This window comes from Rhinatrema bivittatum, chromosome 6 (assembly GCF_901001135.1).
Source record: "Rhinatrema bivittatum chromosome 6, aRhiBiv1.1, whole genome shotgun sequence".
Lineage (NCBI taxonomy): Eukaryota > Metazoa > Chordata > Amphibia > Gymnophiona > Rhinatrematidae > Rhinatrema > Rhinatrema bivittatum.
The window spans coordinates 93,454,129-93,478,575 of NC_042620.1; the positions used below are offsets into that span (position 1 = coordinate 93,454,129).

Below are 24,447 nucleotides of genomic sequence, written 5' to 3' on the forward strand. Positions count from 1 at the left end.
CCCCGCATTAAGTATCATGATCTTAACCCTTCTACCAAGAAGAACCGCTATCCTCTTCTCTTGATTTCTGAGCTATTTGACCTTCTTGGGGGCGCACAAATATTTACCAAACTGGACATTTGGGGAAATACAGCCTGATCAAAAATCGAGAGGGCGATGAATGGAAGACCGCCTTTAACACCCATGATAGACACTATGAATATCTAATGATGCTATTCGGGTTATGCAATGCCCTAGCAGTCTTCCAATTTATGGTAAACAAAATCTTCTGGTAGTTTCTCTACTCCCATGTGGTAGTCTAACTGGATGATAGTCTAGTCTTCTCCAAGTCGTTGTCAAAGCACTGACATCATATGAAACAAGTCCTCCAGAGACTCCATGAGCACCACTTCTATGCCAAGATAGGGAAGTGTACTTTCAAATAGAAAGAACTTCTCTTCTTGGAATATATTAGCTCTTGCCAAGGCCTCTGTTTGGACTCTGATAAATTAAAATCCATACTGGAGCGGCCCATGGTCCTTAAGGTGCTGTAGTGCTTCCTGGGGTTTGCAAAATTATTATATATTATATATGATTAGTCCTCCTTTGCAGCACCACTCACAGCCCTAACTAAGAAGGACTTGGATACCAAAAACTGGACATTTCAAAAAGGATTTCATCCATGTCTATATCACCCAGCTTCATCCAAGCCATTCATCCTGGATGTAGATGTGTCCACCCTCAGGGTAGGCATTGTCCTCCTACAGCATAACTATAATGGAACACTAATGACCTGCTCCTACTTTCTGAAGTAATTCTCTCTGGCAGCGAAGAATTATACCATAGGAGATTGTGAGCTACTAACAGTTAAGCTAGCTTTGGAAGAATGGAGACATCTGTTGGAACCAAGCACCCAGTAACTATCTATATGGATCACAAAAACCTAGAACATCTAAAGCAAGTGCAGAAACTGAACCCCCAAAAAGCCCACTGGTCGTTATTTTTCAAATCGGTTTGACTTTGAATTGCAGTACCGTCCCGCTGAAAACCACTGATGAACAGATGCCCTCTCACGTTCCTTTGATACTGTGAAGGTGACAGCCCCTGATTGTGCAGTGGCTGTCATAATCACAGTCCTTCCTGGGAAAACTCTAGTTTCCCAGCACCTATGAGAAGAAAGTTCTTCAGTGGACTCATGACTCCCATTTGGCAGGTCATCCAGGTATCACTCAAACCTTATAATTGTCTGACACTACTGATGGTCCCAGATGAAGACAGACGTGACATGCTACATAGAATCTTGCCCCACGTGTGCCATGAATAAGATGTCACAACCACTGCTATACCACAAGGAACTCTGGACCTATTTGGCCACTGGCTTCATCATTGACCTTCCCTTCTCTAGCAGCAATACCACCTTATGGGTGCTCATGGATAGATTTTTCTAAGATGGCTCATTTCACACCCCTTCCGGGCCTCCCATCTACGTCTGAATTTGTCAAACTCTTTGTTCAACACATCTTCTGCCTACACAGGCTTCCCCTTCACATTGTCTAAGACTGGGGGTTCAGTTCACAGCCTACTATTGGAAAGGCTTATGCAAGAATTTTAAAATTACATTGGATTTCACCTCTGCTTACCACACCCAGAGCAATGGACAAACCAAGCAAGCTCATCAGAGTCTCAAGGCTTTTCTATGTGAACCAACAGCAGGATAACAGGGCCTCTCTTCTCCCAAGGACCAAATTCTCCCATAATAACCAAGGAAACAGTTCCACTTTTTCATTCCCCTTCTACATCGTGTTTGGGCACCATACCTGTACACCTAGGCCTATTCCGATCTATGACTTTTGCTCAGCAGCTAAACTGATGGGAGAGGAAATCCAGGAACTGTCAGAAGCATACCATCTCCTAGAGCAAATGGCAGAGCATTTCAAGACATGCAGACAAGAAGCATCATCCAGCGACTCCTTTGTCCAGGAAATCTAGTTTGGCTCAGCACCAAAACCCTAAACTTAAAGATGTCATCTCTAATGTTTGCACCATGTTTTATAGATCCACTTCCAATTGTGTGCCAACTGGGACCTGTAGCTTATAAGCTCAAACTACCAGCATCCTTATGAATCCATGATAACTTCCACATCTCAATTTTAAAACCTGACATTCTCTCTTGGCTGAGCAGACCACCTCTCCTGCCCAACAAAATTGCTGTAAAAAAGACACTCAGTTTGAGGTCCAGGAGATTTTAGATTCCTGGAGAGTCCAAAACTAATTGCAGTATCTTATCTCCTTGAAGGACTAAGGACCTGAGGAAAATTCTTGGGAACCGGCATGCAATCTGTAAGCCACCCAACTCATATCCGAATTCCACAAATGGTTTCCCAATAAGCCCAAACCCAGAAGATTGGAGAGAGGGCTTTGGAGGGGGGGATACTGTTAACAAGCGTGGCTCATGGGGCCTTCCTGTGAGCTGCCTCACTTACCCCTAAGGCCGCCAGTGCTGATTGGGGCTAGGACACTACCATGATGCTACTCCTCGACCTCTCCCTAGGTGTGCATGTGCCAGATGGCACTAGCTTTAAAGGGCCCGAGGCAGGAATTCAACTGTAGCGCCCTGTGATGACATTGCCACTATCCTGTACTTAAGGCTCCTGTAGAGGAGCCAACAATGCCTCAGCAATGGGTCTTCTACCTTGCAGTGTGAGTTGCTAATGTTCCTGATTCCTGCTTCTTGACTCGTCCAGAATTGTCTTCTCCAGCCGTCCTCATCCAACTTTGCCCGGTCCTGTCCATCTCGTCCAGTGTCTTCTGTGTGTCTTTTTATGTCTCTCTTGGTCCGATTCTCCATATCTTGTCATCTTGCCTAGACATGACCACTCTTGTTAGCTGCCTACCCAGACCTTGGCCTGTTCTTAAAGCCATTAGTCTGCTGCCTGCCCTGACCCCAGTGTGTCTCTGGACTATAACTAATCTCCTCCACCCTAGGGACCCACCTAAGTCCTTCTGTCCACAAGAATCCAAGGACTCAACCTGTGGGGGAGGCAGCTGGTAAAGGAGAAACTTCAGACACTCCTGCTATAAGGCATGTTCGTGCCAGCGTAGGACTCATGAGTACACCCTCGAGGCTGCATCAAGTACACTGCAGCACAAAGGGCTCACACAGCAGCTACCCTTCACACCAGGTATATTTATATGTTTAATTTTAAAGTTAGCCAGGGATATTCAGTGGCATGGCTGTGCTGCTAAATATCTCGGCTAAGTTAGCTGCATAAGTTTATCTGGCTAACTTTCAATATCAACCCAGATTATTTATTCCCTCAGTAGCCTATTCAATTAGATTAGAAAAAACAGATTCCAACAAACGGTTAGCAAGTCTGTTGCTGTTCATGTTTTTTTTGTTGCTGTGCAACCTGAAAAAAAAAAAAAAAATCTGACCAGCAAAATTTACTTTTTTACTAAACTTACAAATAACAGTGTATACTAACAGTTTTAACACATACAGTTATTTAACTATTTAATGAATTTGAAGCTTGGCACATATATTAATACAACTATTTGTAGATGCCTTCAGGTAAATTTTTTAGATTGTGAATTTTTGGGACCAGGACCTGAAGCCATGTAACTCGGATATCCTAATGGTGCACCTTTATGGAGAACTTATAAAACAGGTAAGACCCCAGCATGACCACCACCCACATGGAACATATTTCTTCTTTTGGCACTTTGATGCCAAAAAACTATATTTTCAATTTTTCCTCCACCTAACATCACTTCTTTAGAAGGAAGTATTCTTAGAGAAGGGATATAAAACGTGAAACTTTATATGACAATTTTCAAAATGATGCAGGCAGGCAAACGTCGGCAGGTACTTCTACCCATGGGTTTAGCAAATGTCTTCAAAAGGGGCAAGTATGAGAATACTTTTTATCTCAAAATTGCTATGGAAAAAGTACCTGTGGAGATAAACAAGTGCATATCTGTGAGTACTTGTCTCCAGCGAACACAATGCGTGGAGTTTTGAAAATGCCAAACTACGCACATTGTTGCCTCTACTGATGCAACACTACCCACAGGAGCACCTCCATGAAAATGTGGGTGAAAGTACATGGATAGTTCCACCAAGCGGATAATTTTACCCACATACACCGAGCAATTATCAAAAATACATTTTACTTAGGTAAAGAGCCAGAGCTTTTGAAAATCGCCCTCTCCGTCTATAATACATTTCACATCTAAAAATGTGAAAACCCATAATTCATGTGTATGTAACGTACTATCAGTCACATGTCTTCCTTACAGCTAAAGTACACAGCCTTGTCTGACTGGAACATGGGCTGCAGTGCTTCCACTTTATGGCACTTGATATTTCTTTTTTTTTTTTGTTTATCACTGATTATGAGGGTTCTGCTCGGACTACAGCAGTTTATAATACTACAACCTATTTTTCTCTCTAGGGGATTTCAGACTATGAATTTGCAACCTTCTGGTTCCAAAGGAAAATAAAATGTTACCACTAAGCTACACTAGCAGGCAAGCCCCAATCTCTTTCAGCCTAGTAGCTCATTATGCCCCCACTATTATTTCACTCTGTTATAACAAGAAGTAGTCCACAATGCCATTTACTCATTCACTCTGGGCGCCTTCTCACTAGCTGGTTAGGTTACCTGAAAGTAGAGTTGCTTCTTCTACAATTGTTCCTGATGCACTTCTCTCAGTCTCAGAGCCATCAACAGCCTCCTCTGCCTGCTCCTCAGATCCAGCTGTTGCTGCTTCTGCTTTGCTTTTGTTCTGATTTTCTTCCTCCAAAATGAATAGTTTTCCAATCCCATTTTCTTCACTTTCTGTGTTCAATAAAAATGAAACAAATTTTAATTTAGGTAAAGTAAATTAACTTTTTTTTTTTTTTTTTAAAGTATCAACATTTGTTGCACTCAGACTTAGTTTCATCACGGTCTGAAAATAAAACTGAAGCAGAGTTTCTGCTCTGAACTTTTTATTGTGGAGAGGTGAGGGACAGACCTGATCCACATAAACCAGCGCCAAGTAAGTGCTACCATCAAGTGGACTCGGCTCACAACAGCAGGCCTTAATGCAGAAAGCTAGTGAAGTGGAAATCGGAATGAAGGAGACAAGAATTACATTTTTGAAAATGGAAGGTTTCCGTTTATCTACAAAAACGATGAGGTATAAAGTAGTTGCATGGCTTTGCAAGTATCCAGAGGAGAGCCCTCATTTATCCATTGTCTGATGAAGTGAGACACCTTTCAGAGAGGTCTATGGAGAATTTCACATTTCGGAGGTCCTGCTAATATAAGAGTATTGCTGAAGGGATCAGCCTAAGAAAAACCTTCCTTTAGTGTTAGCTAGCAAGAGGCATGAATTGCCTGAGCAATCAGACAACTGTTCTAAGAAGCTGAAGGATAAGGGGAGAAATAGGGGTAAATAATTTAAAGAACATAACAGTATAGGCAACAGTAGCACAAAAGTTTCACAGTGGGGAGTGTTAAAACAGGATCCTAGTGGAAGTAAAGAACAAAGGGGTTGATTGTCAATACTGCACTCAGGGAACAAGGACAGCCAACTAAGTTAAGGCTGGCTAACTTTAGGAGAATTACCTAGCTAGCTAGCTAGCTTGTGTGGAATATTCACTTAAATCTAACTGGTTGTAACACTGCTGCCTAGATTTGATTGTGTTATTGAAATGCACAGGGTCTGCCACTTAACTATGCCGGCTAGGTTTAAAATTAGTGCTATTTATTTATTTATTTATTTTTGGTTTTTATATACCAGAAGTTCCTGTATACAATACATATCACTCCGGTTCACATTTAACAGAGATAACTATCGCCGGGAAGGCGGTTTACAAGGAACATATCGTATATAATAAACGGATAATCTAAAATAAAGTACAATCAATTATGAAACAACTAAGATCAACTTAGAACACAACTTGGAACATATAACTGAAGTAATATAAGCAATATGGACATTACATTATTGTTGTAAGACAAGAGTGGTTGTTGTTCTTCTTGCTTTAGCTCTCTGGGAAAGCTTGACGGAAGAGCCAAGTCTTGAGTTTCACTTTAAAAGTAGTGTGGCATGGCTCAAGGCGGAGGTCCGGTGGTAGGGAGTTCCAGATGGACGGGCCCGCTGTAGATAGAGCGCGTTTCCTCAGGGTAGATTTTGCAGGTTGGGTGATCATTCTGTTCTGGTATGCCCATCTGGTTGGTTTTTTAGAAGAGTGTAGTTGAAGCTGGAAGGTTAAGTTGAGGGGAGAGATGTTGTGTATGGCCTTATGAATCATCATGCAGGTTTTGAACTGAATCCTGTATTTGATGGGAAGCCAATGGAGATGCTGGAGGATCGGGGTGATATGGTCCCTTTTTTGGCATTGGTAAGGATCCTTGCAGTGGCATTCAGTACCATCTGGAGTGGTTTGGTGGTGTATGCGGGAAGGCCCTGCAGGAGTGAATTGCAGTAATCTAATTTGGGGAGAATGATGGCTTGGAGTACTGTGCGGAAATCCCTGTAGAGTAGCAGGGGCTTTAGTTTCTTTAGCACTTGTAATTTAAAGTAGCATTCTTTTGTAGTGTTATTTATGAATTTATTGAGGCTGAGTCTGTTGTCTAGTAGTACTCCAAGATCTCTGACGTGAGGTGCGGTGGCATATCCTGAGGTGTCTGGTGTCTGCTACTTGGCCAAGTTACTTGCCTAACCCAACCTGCCCCCAGGAACACCCATAATTTGAGCGGCTACAATATAACCACCTAGTGGCTATGTTTAGTCACTCTATCAGGCGAGAAGGGGGGGGGGGGGGAGGATGTACACCCTGATGGACCTAGCTCTGTGCTTCTCAACCCAGTGTGCTTTTGGAAAGCTCTTCCTGTGCAGCAGTGCTGACAGCCCCAGCATGAGCCTCCTCCGAGGGCTCATGCCTGACTCTATTGGACAGTGCCCCAAATCTCCTGCTTGCTGCTCCATGCCCTGACCACCTGTTCCCCCCACAACTGGAAAGCACTACAGAAAACTGGAAGGGAAGGGCAAGAACAGGAAGCCCACACAGCAGTAATGACTGGCAGAGAAGAGCCCCTGCCCTGCTCCAGCCCCTTCCCTTCCCTCCTGTTCGCTCTCCAGCCCTACCCGCTGCCTGGCATATAGGGCCCTTCTCTGCTATGCTCCATTGGCTTGGAGAATCCCGGTTCTCTGTGCTGCAGACAACTGGGGTTCAGCTGACAACAGTGGAGGAAAAGGAGTCATCACCCAGAGCTCCAGTCAGACAAGAAGGATTTGTGGAAAGGAGGGGTGAATGTTGTGAGTGGAGAAAGGGTGAATGCATACGGGTGAGAGAGCAGTGAAAATAGGAGTAAATGGGTGGGGGGGGAGGGGTAAGGAGGAGAATGAATGCCAGGGGGGACATGGGCACAGGATGCTGACATGGTGTCCTGCACTGCTGCTCCTGCCAGCTGGGAGTGAGGAGAACATCACAAGGACAAGCCAGGATATAATCTGGGGGAGGGGTAAAAACAGAGGCAGTTCGCAGGCTAGATGATACCGGGGATCATGGGAGAAATGTAGGAAGAGAAGACTAAACCTAGGATGAGGGGTAGGGAGGGAAAGAGCAGATTTGATTTGAGGGATAAGGGGAAAAACCAGGAGGGAGCAGGGGAACGGAGGGAGAAAGAGAGTGGATAAGATACTGAGGGAGAGTGAGAAAAAAGCCCTGAATAAGGGGCAGGGTCATGGAGAGGAAAGAGCATGCAGGATAGACAGAGAAAGGACCAGGTATTGGGAAGAGGAAGACTGAAATATGGCTCAGGAACAGGAAGAGGATAGACTGGGAATAGGGGGAAAAGATCTGCAGATGTGGAACAGGGAGAGGGAGAAAAGGTGAAAGGGAAAAAGCTGGGGAAGAGGGTGAAAGAGGGGGATCCTGTATTTGGGGGTGCGAAATACTGGGGCCAATGTAATAAGGTGCGCTAAAGCTGCCACAGGTTTGTACATGCCTGTACGCACGTTTTCTCGTGCACAGCCCTATATGGGGATATGAGGGCTTTTATGCGCGGGGGAAAAAAGCACATACAAACGCACTTACAGACACGCGGTTTTTCCTGCGTGAAAGCATGCTAACAGCATACAAAGGAGGCAATTATCTAATCATAGGCAATGCAGGGAGCTACGCTAATGCTAGTATGGGTTTTTTTTAATGTGAGTTTTTTTACTGCTTGATCGGGGAAAGAATTAAATATCAGTGCCGACTTGGGTGGGGGCCTATATCTGCGTCCAAGCATCCTGAAAACCACCTAGCTGAGCGCATATCTCAGCATCCGAGTGGCCAACTTAGCTAGGCGCTTTTCTGGGTGACTGAGCGGCCAGCATTGCTAGGTGCATTTCTTGGCGGAGTGGCCAGCTTAGGTAGGTGCTTCCCTAGGTGCTTCTTTTGACATCTGAGCAGCCAGATTTGCGACCAGCTCAGCACCTAGCTCAGCATCCGAGCAGCAAGAATAGTAATTAGCTAAGTGCCTTTCTGGGCACCAGAGCATCCAGACTGGTGCCCAACTGAGCACCTATCTTGCTGCTATGCCAGTGTGAATTAGCATCCATGAAAATATTTGCCATGTTTTCTGCAGTACAGTTATTTGAAATATCAAAAATACTTTCCAGACTCATACTTTCTCAAATAGGGAAACCCGTTCATTCGCTTGCGGTACAGTTATTTGAAATATCAAAAATACTTTCCAGACTCATACTTTCTCAAATAGGGAAACCCGTTCATTCGCTTGCTTTTACGCAAGGATTATCAGCGTGGGTTTTGAGCGCAGATGCGGCCGCTTATTACATAGGCCCTTACCGCGCTTAGGTAAGGGCCTATGTAATAAGTGATCATTCATATTCAGAGAAGGTGCTTTTTTGTTTTTTCACATGGCATTGCACAATTTGTATATAGTCGCTTAGTAGCGATGTGAATCCATCGATTTCGGCTGGGAGGGGGATGGAATCGGATCGTCGCAGTTTGGGTTTTTTAAATATCGTGTAAATCGAAAAACCGGCACACTAAAACATCCCTAAAACCCACCCCGACCCTTTAAAATAAATCCCCCACCCTCCCGAACCCCCCAAAATGCCTTAAATTACCTGGGGTCCAGTGGGGGGGTCCCGGTGTGATCTTCCACTCTCGGGCACACTAAAACAACCCTAAAACCCACCCAGACCCTTTAAAATAAATCCCCCACCCTCCCGAACCCCCCCAAAATGCCTTAAATTACCTGGGGTCCAGAGGAAGGGTCCCGGTGTGATCTTTTACTCTCGGGCCTCCGGTACGTTGTAGAAATGGCGCCGGCGCTACCTTTGACCTGTCATATGACAGGGCAAAAGTAGCGCCGGCACCATTTTGTTTTTTTGTCCCCCGACGTCAGGAGCGTAGGAGATCGCTCCCAGACCTCCGCTGGACCCCCAGGGACTTTTGGCCAGTTTGGGGGGGCCGCCTGACCCCCACAAGACTTGCCAAAAGTCCAGCGGGGGTCCAGGAATGACTTCCTGCACGCGAATCGTTTTTCCGTACAAAATGGTGCCGGCCATACGGAAAAACTACAAAAAGAAAATAAAGAGGCATAAAGGCTAATGCATGCTGAAAATCTGTCCAAAACTCAGGCTATTTTTCTTAGGAAAAAAATGAGTAGGCAGGATGAAATTGTGAACATTTGCCAATGGAGAAAGTGTCACTGCTTTACTTATAAAGGAAAACTGGGCAAGATTTTGGAAGAAAACGAGCTGCTGGGTACGATGATACAGTTAGAGGCTGGGGAACAGTGGTAAGCCAGAGATTTAAGATGATCACCGGATTAAGAGTTGGGCAGAAAATTTCTTTTCCACTGTATTTCAGATTTGGGCACCAATACCATGCACTGTGGTTTTTCTTCCCTTCTTCTGGATTGGAGAATTAGCTGTTAGGCAGTTAGAAAGCTGAACTTTATGAACCTTGAGCTTTCTTTCAACATTCTGAATTACCTAGAACTAGCAAACAGTACTTTGGTCTCATTTATCCAGTCCGCTATAACTAACTGTAAAAGACTGACATGAAGCTAAGACTTCCCTGGCTCTTCGTGTGAGCTGAGTCGGAGAAACAGCCTCCACAAAGTGTTCTTTAAGTGGGTTTATTTAGCAATACGAAACACCCAGGAGGGAAAATCAACAAGTGAAAAAAAAAGTCTAGTTCCATCTGAGCGCTCATTAGATATAGCAAAAATAATAGAATAAGACTGTTAACCCCTTAAAAGAATACAAAACAATGACAATGGTTTAAATGTTGCCTGAGCAACAGAAGAAAATAGGATAAAGCATAAACATTGGCAAGTTAAATGTAAAACATTGATAAGACAGGCTAAGAGAGAATTTGAAAAGAAGTTGGCAGTAGAGGCAAAAACTCACAGTAAAAACTTTTTTAAATATATCCGAAGCAGAAAGCCTGTAAGGGAGTCAGTTGGACCGTTAGATGATCGAGGGGTTAAAGGGGCACTTAGAGAAGATAAGGCCATCGCGGAAAGATTAAATGATTTCTTTGCTTCGGTGTTTACTGAAGAGGATGTTGGGGAGGTACCCATAATGGAGAAGGTTTTCATGGGTAAAGATTCAGATGGACTGAATCAAATCACGGTGAACCTAGAAGATGTGGTAGGCCTGATTGACAAACTGAAGAGTAGTAAATCACCTGGACCGGATGGTATACACCCGAGAGTTCTGAAGGAACTAAAAAATGAAATTTCAGACCTATTAGTAAAAGTTTGTAACCTATCATTAAAATCATCCATTGTACCTGAAGACTGGAGGGTAGCAAATGTAACCCCAATATTTAAAAAGGGCTCCAGGGGTGATCCGGGAAACTACAGACCGGTTAGCCTCACTTCAGTGCCAGGAAAAATAGTGGAAAGTGTTCTAAACATCAAAATCATAGAACATAGAGAAAGACATGGTTTAATGGAACAAAGTCAGCATGGCTTTACCCAAGGCAAGTCTTGCCTCACAAATCTGCTTCACTTTTTTGAAGGTTAATAAACATGTGGATAAAGGTGAACCGGTAGATATAGTATACTTGGATTTTCAGAAGGCATTTGACAAAGTTCCTCATGAGAGGCTTCTAGGAAAAGTAAAAAATCATGGGATAGGTGGCGATGTCCTTTCGTGGATTGCAAACTGGCTAAAAGACAGGAAACAGAGAGTAGGATTAAATGGACAATTTTCTCAGTGGAAGGGAGTGGACAGTGGAGTGCCTCAGGGATCTGTATTGGGACCCTTACTTTTCAATATATTTATAAATGATCTGGAAAGAAATACGACGAGTGATATAATTAAATTTGCAGATGACACAAAATTGTTCAGAGTAGTTAAATCACAAGCAGATTGTGATAAATTGCAGGAAGACCTTGTGAGACTGGAAAATTGGGCATCCAAATGGCAGATGAAATTTAATGTGGATAAGTGCAAGGTAATGCATATAGGGAAAAATAACCCATGCTATAATTACATAATGTTAGGTTCCATATTAGGTGCTACAACCCAAGAAAGAGATCTAGGTGTCATAGTGGATAACACATTGAAATCGTCGGTTCAGTGTGCTACGGCAGTCAAAAAAGCAAACAGAATGTTGGGAATTATTAGAAAGGGAATGGTGAATAAAACGGAAAATGTCATAATGCCTCTGTATCGCTCCATGGTGAGACCGCACCTTGAATACTGTGTACAGTTCTAGTCGCCGCATCTCAAAAAAGATATAATTGCGATGGAGAAGGTACAGAGAAGGGCTACCAAAATGATAAGGGGAATGGAACAGCTTCCCTACGAGGAAAGACTAAAGAGGTTAGGACTTTTCAGCTTGGAGAAGAGACGACTGAGGGGGGATACGATAGAGGTGTTTAAAATCATGAGAGGTCTAGAACGGGTAGATGTGAATCGGTTATTTACTCTTTCGGATAGTAGAAAGACTAGGGGGCACTCCATGAAGTTAGCATGGGGCACATTTAAAACTAATCGGAGAAAGTTCTTTTTTACTCAACGCACAATTAAACTCTGGAATTTGTTACCAGGGGATGTGGTCAGTGCAGTTAGTATAGCTGTGTTTAAAAAAGGATTGGATTAGTTCTTGGAGGAGAAGTCCATTACCTGCTATTAAGTTCACTTAGAGAATAGCCACTGCCATTAGCAATGGTTACATGGAATAGACTTAGTTTTTGGGTACTTGCCAGGTTCTTATGACCTGGATTGGCCACTGTTGGAAACAGGATGCTGGGCTTGATGGACCCTTGGTCTGACCCAGTATGGCATTTTCTTATGTTCTTACATTCCCAGTTTATTCTCCTTGTTTCTTTTCCCCTGGGTTCCTCTGATTTGATTTGCTTTCCTGGGCTTCCCTCACTTCCTTTTCTTAATCTGTCCTTTATAGATGTTCTCCCCTTGGAGAGGAGAAGAACTCAGTACACAGACTAAGTCACCAATAAGCCCTCCAGTGACCAGCTGCCATGGAAATAAGGCCAAGGGATGGCTTGTGTCTAATGTGGCTAAAAGAATGCATTGTGTGAACCCAGCATATACTTCTTAGCCACTCAAAAGAGGGCAATTTGTAGATACCCAGATCAATGGCTTTGAAAATTGTCCTCTTAGAGCGTTCAGAACTGGATGAAATCCATACATCTGTTTCAGACCAAATGGGCATCAGATACAGCATTACCTATTGGTCATTATCAACCAGGGCTGGTATGGAAACAAAAACTAGCACTAAAAGGTTCTTTATCTCTGTGTAAAACTCAACGCCCTATTCAGGCCAGCTACCAAAAACGTTCTCCAAGATTAACTACTGTTTCTAGCTGCATCTTTACTTTTGTAACCAGTTAGGTGTCTGGTCATTCGCTTTCTTCCCCCCCCCCCAAATGAGTCTAGAAACCAGTTTAAAAGGGAAAATTAATTATCTTTCTTCAACTACCATGAAATATATGCAAAACTGATTTGAAACCAGCATTCCAGGAATGACAAAAAAAACTTGTTCAGATAGTTAATAAGTTCTTACCCTAAAAAGTCAATATAGAGGAGAAAGTAAGCAAAAGTGTTACTGTGAACTTAGAAAATAAAGTCTGTACCTTCATTTTTTCCATCAGTTTTTCCCATTAATTCATCAGCAAGGTCATCATGACCATTTTCACGTAAAGCATCCAAGAACGGGGAAAACCAACCACACTTCTGTACAATTCTGTTTAGCAGCTCCCTTGTGCCATTCCGTTCTCCTTTTTGATCTTTTTTAGCAAGTATCTAAATCAAACAAAAAGTACTATTATAAATGACATGAATGAGCAATAAATCTCTGGGTTTATTAAATAACATCTCGGAATTGTTTAGCACTATGGTCCTAAGTGGGTCAATTTTCAAATAGTTTAGATGCCTAATACAGGAATTTAGGCACCTAATTCAGATCCTTTCTGAATTAGGTAATTCAGATCCTTTGAATTAGGTAATTCAGATCCTTTGAATTAGAGCTAGGCACCTATATTTACGTGCCTATTTTCACCAGTCACCTAAATTTAGGTCCCTAAAAAGTGGGTGGCTAGAAAGCTAGGACAGGGTCAGGAAAGAAAGTCTTGTGCCTAGCACTGATTTTCAACATTTAGCACCTAATTTAGGGTCACATTTTCTAAGCTACATTAATATGGCATATTAACATACTGTTTTTAATTACAGGTTATTTGCCAAGATTAGAGAATCCTATGTTCATGAAGCCAGGAATGTGTGGATGATACCATTGGCAGCAACATGCATTCATGTCTCCCTCTGAGTCACAATTTTGAAAGAACCAGTTAGTCCAAATTTACATGTGCACCCTCCCCCCACTTCCGAAACAAGCCCCCAAACCAAGTCCTACTTCTTCCCCTCAAGAGATCCCAATTTCCTTAATAGAAGTCCTGCAAATACCCCCAGCCTGCCTTGGTATTAACCCAACCCCCAACAAGAAATGTTCTAAAATTCACCACCCATCACTATTATCAGTAGCCTCCAGCTCCTTCTTGGGCAAGAACTATCCCTAGTCATTCCTGCCCTGCTAGTGTCATAATTAAAAATGTTGCCAGCTTTCTCAAGACTCCCCTTTATCCTACACATGGAGAGGAAGAGGATTTTGGAACTTCTCAGGCTGGGAAGGAACAACTGACTTGTGGGCAGTCATATAACTTGGAACTAAATAGCCCTTGAAATATCTCGGGGGGGGGGGGGGGGGGAGGGATCTATAGAGCATCAACAAGTGTATTAACCTGCTGATGCTCTTGGGAAAAAGTTTAACACACCTCTTAAGTGTTATTTTTCCCTGGCTCAATATGCATTGCGAAGGTTTATCTTAATCCATGTTAAGCCATTTTAATATTATTGAGATGTTTGCAATGCATGTACTGGTAGCACAGCACATTTACATTTTCCTCACAATGGACCATATTTCTGATGCAATATTAGCAATGCTTGCATGAGTGTCACCAATAAAATATGCTAAAGTAGTTTTAAATGTGCTTTAAAAGACAAATATAGCTCCTCTAGCAGAGGTGTTGAGGGTTGTCAACCTTGAATCTGCACATTAACCAGAGCTTCTCATACCTATCCTAGTGATCCTTCAGCCAGTCAAGTTTTCAGGATATCCACAATGAATATGATTGAAATAAATTTGCAAATAATGGATTACCAAAGTATGCCAATTTGCCTTATACATATTCAGTGCGGATATTTTTATAGCCCAACTGTCTGTGGTATCTGCAAGACAGATGAAGTTCTGTCCAAAGTCCTATTTATTTATTTAGTTTGATTTCTATTCAGTCCTTCTATCAACAACTCAGGATAAATTACAACATAAAAATGGAACATACTCCATCATATAACAACCCCTACCCTCACACACTATACAATAATGACTTAAAAAACGACAGCATGTCAGGCAAGTCAATTAAAAATATAATCCAGCATAAAATACATCATAAGCATGGGCCCTGAACTTTGAAGATTTGGGGAACTAAATATGGGGGTGGCCTGTACGGTACAGCAGATGCTACACGGAATATGCTAACATAAGCTTCTGGGCAGACTGGATGGATCAGTTGGTCCTTTTCTGCCGTCACTGTCTATGTTTCTATTTCAAATAAACAGATCATAATCCCTATCATTTAAACATAAAAACCAAAACCACATACCACTCACCACAATTCACTCCTTGCAATATACAGACAAACTATTAGCAGCAGCCTAAAGCACACAACATAAAATACCTATCATTAATAAAATTCAATGTCCAGCCTTCCCCACACCCATCAATATCTAATCCATCATGATACTAATATCCAGCAGTATATAACATCTTAAGATCCATACTACAATGCTCTAAAACATCAGCATTCTAATTTAAATATTCTGAAACTACACCTTATCAAGCCAGTCATAGGATGATCCAGACTATAGGTATTATACTTAAAGCCTCTAGGCCATATGATCCCTTGCAATATTATAAAACAGGGGTTCTCAACCCAGTCCTCAGAACACACCTAGCATGTCAGTTTTCAGAATATTCACAATGATTATGCATGAGATATATATACATACAATTAAGACAATGCATGTAAAGTCCCATGAATGAAACATATGTCATTCGTTTCATTCATTTATGGTTCCCCATTGAAAAGCTTTGGCTGCACTAAAACAATAGACTCTGAGGCTGGGCATGTCATGTGGAGTTTCCATAACAAGCAGCCCTTATGCCTATGACTCAAGTTGGAGGTCAGAGGAAAACTGGGATCGACTGTCAAGGAAACCAAACTGACAAAGCAAAGATACATATCAGAGAGAAGCAGCAACTCACTGAACTTTCCATTCTTTCTATTGCAATCCCTGATTGTTTCAGCTTGCAGATGGATTCTCTCTCTCACTTGGAGAATACATCCTTCTTTGCTGTTGTCTTAGAATTCTGTATTATTACAGTCTTCTGTATCAACAGTGCTTTAGCTCAAGATTAGAAACATTCTGTCTAATCCTGTTAGCTGCTGTCACACTGTGTTAATTTGCACTGGTTAATAGAAAAAAAAAATTTTAACATCTCATCTGCTACTGACTTAGACTTAGAGGAAGTTTAGTGTTCTTTAGCATTTCCTTCCCTTTAGGGGGAAGTCACTTCAAGCTGCTTATCCTGCCTGGCTGGCACTGGATATTTTTACAGTGATTTATTAAATTTTAAAACTGTTGCTACCAATTTAGTACCAGCGCTGTAGCTGAACTTTACCACAGTATCCCACATAGAAAGACTGTTTTAACTCTCTTTGTCTGGGTCTGTATCTGTTAGATACATTGGTGCATCCACAGGTACAGATAGTCAATTTGTGGATTATTTTATTTTGCTACTGCATTTAAATTACTAATGCACTCATTTTTACTTCTGTTTTAACAGTAGTGAGCTCACTATAGCACTGTATCATTCTTTGCTTTTTCTGAGTGTTGTGTGCATCTGTGTGCACTGTAGTCACTAGCAGAACAAAATACTAAAATTGTTGTTCTACTGTAGTGTATTCTCTATGTGCTGTTCAACCTTACACACCAAGGATCACTGTAGTAGTTAGTCACACAGATGACACTAGTGTAACAAACCACCAAATTTTCAGAAATAAAGATTGATAACACCTTTTGTCCAGCACTGTAGCAGAAAAAAAATCCATCATGTCAGGCAAAGGATATGGGAAGCCTGCAGTTGTTGGCAAGGGATTTGCTAGACAGACAACAGCGAGTCCCCCAACTAAGACAAATAGGGATTTTGTTCAAATCCCAAACGTTAGCAGGAGAGACAGGTATGTCAAGCCGCAAGAAGTTGAGATTTGGGGAGAATACGCCAGTTGTTCGATCAGTGTCTCAGCCAGATCCTGCTATCTCAGAGAAGAGGGAAAGAGAAGGCACTAGTAGTACTAGTAGCAGCAGAGTACAACCCCCAGTGTCTAGAGAAGTACAAGTGGTGAAACCGAAACCAGCACCGCAAACCCTTAGTGCAGTAGAGACTATAAGATCAGTTTTGTCATCCTCTTCCGATTCAGAGCTTGATGAATCTCCCTTCAAAGGATTTCCTGAAGCAGAGATGGAAGAGGCATTAGCTGAAGACCCTGTATTAGAAGGTTCAGTCAGTACTGTGCTTGCTTCCACTTCACTGACAGAGGAGAGAGAGCCAGGAGGACATGCTAGTAATGGAGAGCAGGCCACAATAACAGCGCAGGAGCAGAGGATGAGTGAATCCTCTGTTGCAGTTCCTCAGGCTCCATCTGTGACCACCCCCACTTCACTGCTAGCTGCGCCATCCACCCTAAAGGATACAGACAAAGGCAAGGGATCAGGAAAGAAATCTGTGATCTGGAGCTATTTTCAAATGAGGGAGGACCCACGCTTTGCACATTGTAACTATTGCACAAATGCCTCACACTCCTTCCTCTCTCTGACAGCACACTAGTGGGACCTTGCTGAGGTAGGGGCATGCAGCAGCTTCTCGGGGTCCGGAGCAACAGGACACAGGTGGGCTTTGCTGCATACTCATGTGGCGGATAGTTCCCATACCTTTGCCAATATTTTAGCAGCGATTCAACAAATGCTGGAAGGCTGTCTGCTGTATCAGAAAGCCAGAAGTCTCAACCCAGGTTTCTTTATCACTGACAATGGCTCTAATATGATCAAGGCAATATCCAACAGTGGATATCAGGGTTTACAATGCTTCGATCACACCCTACATCTAGCAGTGAAGGAGGCCCTGGAGCTGGGGTCCAGGGATCCAGAGCATGCCTACTACAGAAGTGTAGAAAAATCGCTGGACATTTCCACTAAAACGAGAAGGTGGGTGACCTTCTCCATGAAAAGCAGGAGGAATTAGAGATGTCTCATAAGCGTCATCATAGATGTGAATATCCACTAGAATTCAACCTAAATGATGCTGCAGAGGGTAGTAGAGCGGCAGACACCCCTGCATAATCTGTCTCAGGAAATGGAGTTAGGTGTGCAGGCTCCCCTAGGGCATCATGACTGGTCAGTCATGAGCCAGCTTGTGAAAATCCTGAAGCCCTTTTAAGGATGCCAAAGAGGAGATGAGTGCTACAAGTGCCACTTTTGGAGATGTCACCCTAATAGTAAATATCCTGTTAGAAACGTTGAAGAGCTTTCAACAGGGAATGAGAGGTGAGGTGCTGCGTTGTTTGGCGTCTTGGAAAAGCAGGTCACAGAGAGAGTAGGACCTCTGACCAGAAACATCACATACATGCTCACAACATTATGTGATCCACATGTGAAAGGGAGACTTGCATTGGAGATGAACAATCTGACACATATGAAGAGCATGCTGACAGAGGAGGTCTGTCAGCTAGAGCACCACAGGTTGAGGCAGAGGAGCGAAGTAGCATAGGAGGAAACAACCTCACTGGCCAAGTCAGACAGCAGTTCAAATCAGAGCAGCACCCCATCATCGATACCTAGCACACCCGCCACAGGAAAATGAAAACAATCCTAAAGCAGCTGGGAAGAAAGATTCACATCCAATACCACGGAAGGAGACGGCAGCTCAAATCTCAGTGACACACTATCTCACCGAGATCATAGAGGACATGGAGACAGATGTGCTGGCATTTTGGTCTCACATATCTAACATCTGGCCAGATCTAGTGAGAGTGGCTCAAACCCTATCTTTCTTGTCCACCACCGAGTGACCCCAGCAAATGAGTATTTTCCATGACAGAAGACATCATAAGTTCTCATCGCTACAGGCTGTCACCATACTTGATGGAGAAGCTAATGTTCCTTAAAATTAATCTGCTTTTGCTTGGCCATCCAGAATTGCCATGCAAGCGGCAAGATGAATGAATGGAACGTGAAGATCCTGTAGCTGCAGGCTGCTCTGCCTTTCTGCATGCTGTGCCTCAATAAACAGCAATGGGGCCTATGTCTGGTGTCTAGCAACATCCAGTAACTGTGATTGACTAACTGCATCTGGCTGCTCTGTCCGCAACACCATCAATTGGACCACACTTCACCAACCACATTGATGCTGCTGTCCAGACCCGAGATGCTAGATTGAGGGTTGGAAAGGTTTGCAATGCTGAATCCTGCTATATCCTCAATACCGTGAGTTGGGCCACGGTTCAACCACCATACTGCTGCTTCTTTCCAGGCCTTAAGGATGCACTTGTAGTCTACATTTTCCAGTACATCTGGGTCAGAGGAGACAGAAAGTGCAAAGCAGCTTCTATGAGACTGCTCCAGTCTTAGTGGTGAGGTGAGAAAATGAATTGCACTCATATAAGCTTGTGCTTGCTATCCTCCAGGACCCAAGAAACCATCCACCCTAATGGCAATCACTGCCATATGTAACTTTAAAAAACCAAAGAGACTGAGAATACAAACCAGTGGGTAGGTACATTGACAGTGCAACTGCATCAACCTTACAAGAAGGCTGGAGTAACCTGCATAAGCAAGCATGGTTATAACACTAGCCTCAATGAATATGGGGTCTAGAGATGTTTGGGACAACAGCTTCACTAGTTTTGGGTGGTAATTGGATTAAAGACATGGGAGGGGACCTGAGTTAAAATAAGAATGGGACTTGTAAGAACCAAAGAAGAGTTCAATGCCTGGAATAGCCTACTGATGAATGTGGTGGACAGGGCTGGTGCAAGGGTCTGTAGTGCCCTAGGCAGACCAATGTAACACCACCCTCCCCAACACCACCACCAAAAACACCCTGAGGTGAATGTGCCCATCTGACAGTGCTAGAGATATCGATTATGGTTTCCCTCTTACAGTTCTCTCTCTCTCCATACACCAATTTGTACAAACCTAGCAAGTGCTCTGCCATCACCGTCACCCATTCTTTCACATTTTGAAAATGGTGCCCTCACGTACTCTGGCAGCGCCAGTCCGCAACTGCCTAGTCCTGCGTAATGGTCACGCCAGCCCTGGTGGTGGAGACCAGTTTGTGACCAGTAGTAAGAGGTCAGGTAAAAGACATGGAGCAGGGCAGCTGATGTTGGATTACCTAGGGGAATATATACTGATGCACCCAACGTGGAAGAGCACCAGACAGAAAGGCAAATGAGCAAGCCTGCATGGGCCAACTGGTCTTTTACTTCCTTAACGTATTATACAGTAGTTATGTCACTACGAACAAATACCGAGATCGTTAATACAGTACTCACCACGTCTACGTCTTCTTGGTTGCATATTCCCTTTTGAAAACATGCTATCGTCACCGGCTCGGGTTTGATTTTCTTCACCAAGGTGGGGAAGAGACGTTGCAGTAGCAGCACGCAGTAATCGTCCTGGGCTTCCAAGGCCGGAGAGGGCAGTTCCTCACGTACAAGGTACCTAGCGGCTTGGGAGCACTCGGTTTCTTTCAGAGCAGTGACAAATTCCTGAAAGCAGCCTGCGTTCCGGGACTCCCGCTCCACTGCCTGGAGGAGCAGCTCCACCGCCTGCGCGTTCCCGTGCTCGGCCTCTGCCTTCCTGATGTTTTCCTTCTCCTCCGCCTCCAGGAAAACTAAGTAATCCAGCACCTGCACTGCCTGGATGTTTCGCTTGAGCCTTGGCCTGAAAACCCTTAAAAGCTCTAGCCGGCTCTTCGGATCCGAGCTGTTAATCTCAGCCATCTTTCAGCTCTCCTTGGACCGGTCCCCCTGGGCTTCGAAGCTCTGCGCTAGTGAGTCACTGTGCTCGCCCGGCTCCTCGGAACCCGTGAATAAGCTTTCCGTCCTGCTCTTTAATACTGCGGCTCCTGCTTTCGGTTTCGATTCCTCTCCGGCTCACTTTCGAAACGTAATCGGAATCCAGGAGGGAGGTACCGATACAGTAAAAACTTGCCAACAGGCTGCAGCGAAAAGTCTGCGCTTTCTCTTACGGCGTCTTGTAAAATCTGTTGGCGTAGGTCATTTGCTGCTATGCGTTTCTGGGGGGTTTTCCTTAATGAAGTTCATTTTAGCAGCGTCATCATATTTTTAGAGTTGCATGCATATCAACATTTCAAAGCAACTAGAAAGGAGAGCTGAGAAATTGCACTTAATTGCTTCCTTTTTAAATTCAAAAATATGGTTTTTTTTTACTTTGGGAATTCAAAGAAAGTGGCTTTATAAAGAAACAGTGTGAGCTTGTCTCACGCTGTGAAGTGTAACAAGGAGCAAGCAGAGCGAGGAAAGAGTTAATTGGAATAAAGGGGGGGGGGGGGGCGGTAACTCATGGAGACAGCAGCAGTTTGAATTGCTGCTACGCCATTGGTTACAGGAAATAAACATTTCTGGCGCCTTTTTCTATGGTGCTTCAGTTAACCGGGAGCAGCGAGGCAAAAGGCAGTGCTTGCTTTTAGTGCTGCTTTCGGCAGTTGCTGTGGTTGACTTGGGCAAAAAAAGCAAGGTTTTTTACCTGGTAGGAAGAGTAGGCAGCATGAGGAAACACAGGGTTGGTGAGACAACTGAGGGAGCCTCTGAGTCGGGCGATAGTTGTCCGGAGTCTAATGAGGTGTTTGCAGACAGAGGGAGGGGTGGGTCCTCCCTCTCTCCCATCTGGCTACACTGCAGCAGAGGTAGGAGACATTTCTCTGAACGCCTCCCTTGGTGAGTTTTTGACGGGTTGTTCCCCCATATCAGAGGAGGGGGAGGGGAGCATTATCTTTTTTTCCAGCAATTTTTTCCTGCTTTTAACCCACAAGAAGGTACGGCTGCAAGTGGCTTACTTAATGATTCTCAAAGGAGTTGGGAGGGAGGAAGAGGTCGAGGCACGGTGAGGGGGAGGAAGGGAAGAGAAAGAGTTACAAGGAGGCCTAGTGAGCAGGGGTTGCTAGGGCACGCAGGGGGGGGGGGGGGGGGTTCGGAGTGCCGATTGTCAGAGTGTTTGTAAGGCAGTTGAATTACAACGGAGTGATCTACCTTATAAATGGCCTGTGACCGACGGCCCGCAAATGCGCAGTAGAGCGCAGCTCTACTGCGCATGTGCGGGCAAGGACGTCGGTCAGAAAAAAAAATGGCGGTGGGGCCGCAGGAGCGGGAGGAGAAGCAGCGGCGCCGCGCGCGCGCGGTGCCGCTACTTCTCCTCGGCAGATCTCGGGGGGGGGGGGGGGCGCGGGAGTGACACCCCCCCCCCCCCCCCGAGATCTGCCGGCAGGAGCGGGAGGAGAAGTAGCGGCACCGCTCGCGCGCGGTGCCGCTACTTCTCCTCCCCAGATCTGCCGGCAGATCTCGGGGGGGGGGGGGGGTCACTGCCGCGCGCGGCGCCGCTGCTTCTCCTCCCGCTCCTGCGGCCCCACCGCCATTTTTTTTTCCTGACCGACGTCCTTGCCCGCACATGCGCAGTAGAGCTGCGCTCTACTGCGCATTTGCGGGCCGTCGGTCACAGGCCATTTATAAGGTAGATCACTCCGTTGTAATTCAACTGCCTTACAAACACTCTGACAATCGGCACTCCGAACCCCCCGAGATCTGCCGGCAGGAGCGGGAGGAGTTAATGGAGCCGGGTGAGGGTTGCGGGAAGTCGCGCTTACGGCGCCGGGAGGAAATGGAGGTGGGTGTGGGCTGCGAGGAGTTGCGAGTACGGCGTCGGAAGGAAATGGAGGCGGGTGAAGGGAGGGACTGCGTGGGAGGGAGGGGGACTGACTGAGTGGGAGGGAGAGGGGGGGACTGAGTGAGTGGGAGGGAGAGGGGGGACTGAGTGGGAGGGAGAGAGGGAGGGAGGGACTGAGTGAGAGGGAGAGGTGGGGGAGGGGGGTGGTGAAGAGTGAGGGGAGAGAGAATGAGGGGGAGGTGAGAGACAGAGGGATGTAGCCCGTTTTAACGGGCTTAACGGCTTGTAGGGGTATAAGAAGGAAGGAACGATAAAGGTAATGAGAGGTAGATCTGTACCTGGTCTTGGCAGAAGTCAAGGAATTTGCATTAGGGAGAGTAGCAGTATGGGGGAGGATACCAGTAATCAAAGAAAGGATATTCAAAGGGGAGGTAGCAAGTCACAGGCTGCTTTCATTGCTGACATATTAGAGCATTTTGTGGAAGCTAGATTCAGAAGGGGAGGGGTTGTAGGAGTCAGTGAAGCAGGGGGGAGTGAGAGGTTTGGGGAGAGAGAGAGAGATACGCCAGAGGGGAGGGGAGTTTCCCAGAAGCTCAAGTTCGGGGAGAGAGGAGCAGGGGAGCTGGAGATGGCAGAGGGAGGAATGGCAGGATACTGAGAGAAGGCGGACAGTAGTACACAAAGATACAGGGAGGGGATAGGACTGTGTTTTCTTTCCCAGGTGCTTCAGAAGAGATGTTTCCCAGCACTTCAAGGCAGGAATCGTGGAGAGATACAGCTTTTACAGCAGGACCAGCAGCGACAAGAGGCAGCGGACAGGGGAAAGAGGGACAAACTGTGAATGTGGCAGCGAGCAGTGCAGAAGAAACAGGGCCAGGTAAACAAGGGACAGATGGGGATGTTAGAGAAAGTGAGAAAAAGGAAACACAGGAGTCCCAGTACCAGCTCTTCATCTAGCTCCTCCTCAGCCTCTAGTTCCAGTGAGCGAGGTTCTTTACAGAAAAAAGTTAGAAGAGGGGCAGGGGCAGGATATGGGCCACCCTGCATTAGCGTCCTTACTGGAATTGTGGGAAGAGGTGCCGAAGCAATTAGTTAAAAGAATACGTAAAAAAAAAAAAAAAATCTTGATATTTTTAGATTGTTAGAAGGCAGATGGGGAGGACGGAAGGATAGTAAGAGGGCTAAGAAGAAGGGTAAAAGAAAGGGGACAGGCCCTAACATATCCAAGAATGTGGTTAATTGGACTAGGGGATTTCTTAGAGTGGTAGGGCACTTCGATCCCTCCCGGTATGGAGCATTGTTGTCATATGCTGACAGCATATTGGGAGCATTCAAAGATTACTCTGGTTGGGCATGGCTCAACTATGATGAGAAACTTAGGGATAAGATGGCAGGAAATAGGTTTATGTCCTGGGGTTCTTAGGATATACATCTGTGGTTAACTCAAATGACTCAGAAGATTGAAAACGAGGGTAAAATAGGAGGAACAGTAGGTGCTGACCGTGGTATAGGTATGGGAAGTGCAGTGAGCGTAGGAAAAGGGAGTTCCTTTGGAGGGCATAGGGGCAGCACAATGGTGGAGGGAGGGGGCAGCTGGTAAACGCGATTGCATAGCTTCTGAATCTAACTATACCCAAAAAAGTTATTCGAGACACTGGACCCTCCAAAGTTATGCAGAGACACTACAACCCCACAGGTCTTATGACTGTTCAATTGACCCAGGTCAAATGCATCTTAGGGGCAGGGTCTACCCACTATCTGCCCCCGAAACAGTAGCCATGTCCAGTTGCATCTAGGAAAACCTGGAGTGGGGCTTATTAACGTTACCTTCTGTTCACTTGGCCCATCTGAATCAGGTTAGAGAGCGAGCTTTATCACTGGCAGGACCCAAAATTTGGAACA

The 24,447-nt window shown here is 44.8% G+C and overlaps 1 protein-coding gene across 2 annotated transcripts in view; it reads right to left on the bottom strand.

The window, feature by feature from the left end:
• Positions 1-21,510, bottom strand: part of IFIH1 (interferon induced with helicase C domain 1) — a 143,082-nt gene extending 121,572 nt beyond the window's left edge. The window contains exons 1-3 of one of the 2 annotated variants that reach the window (XM_029605608.1): positions 20,196-21,323; positions 13,104-13,272; positions 4,644-4,820 (exon numbers count right to left, since the gene is read on the bottom strand). In XM_029605608.1, coding sequence (XP_029461468.1) covers positions 4,644-4,820; positions 13,104-13,272; positions 20,196-20,645 — 796 coding nt within the window. In that variant the 5' untranslated portion in view covers positions 20,646-21,323. Of the gene's footprint in view, positions 1-4,643; positions 4,821-13,103; positions 13,273-20,195; positions 21,324-21,411 lie in introns of those variants that run through there. The other variant, XM_029605609.1, reaches the window with a different exon arrangement.
• Between the last annotated feature and the right edge of the window lie 2,937 nt (positions 21,511-24,447).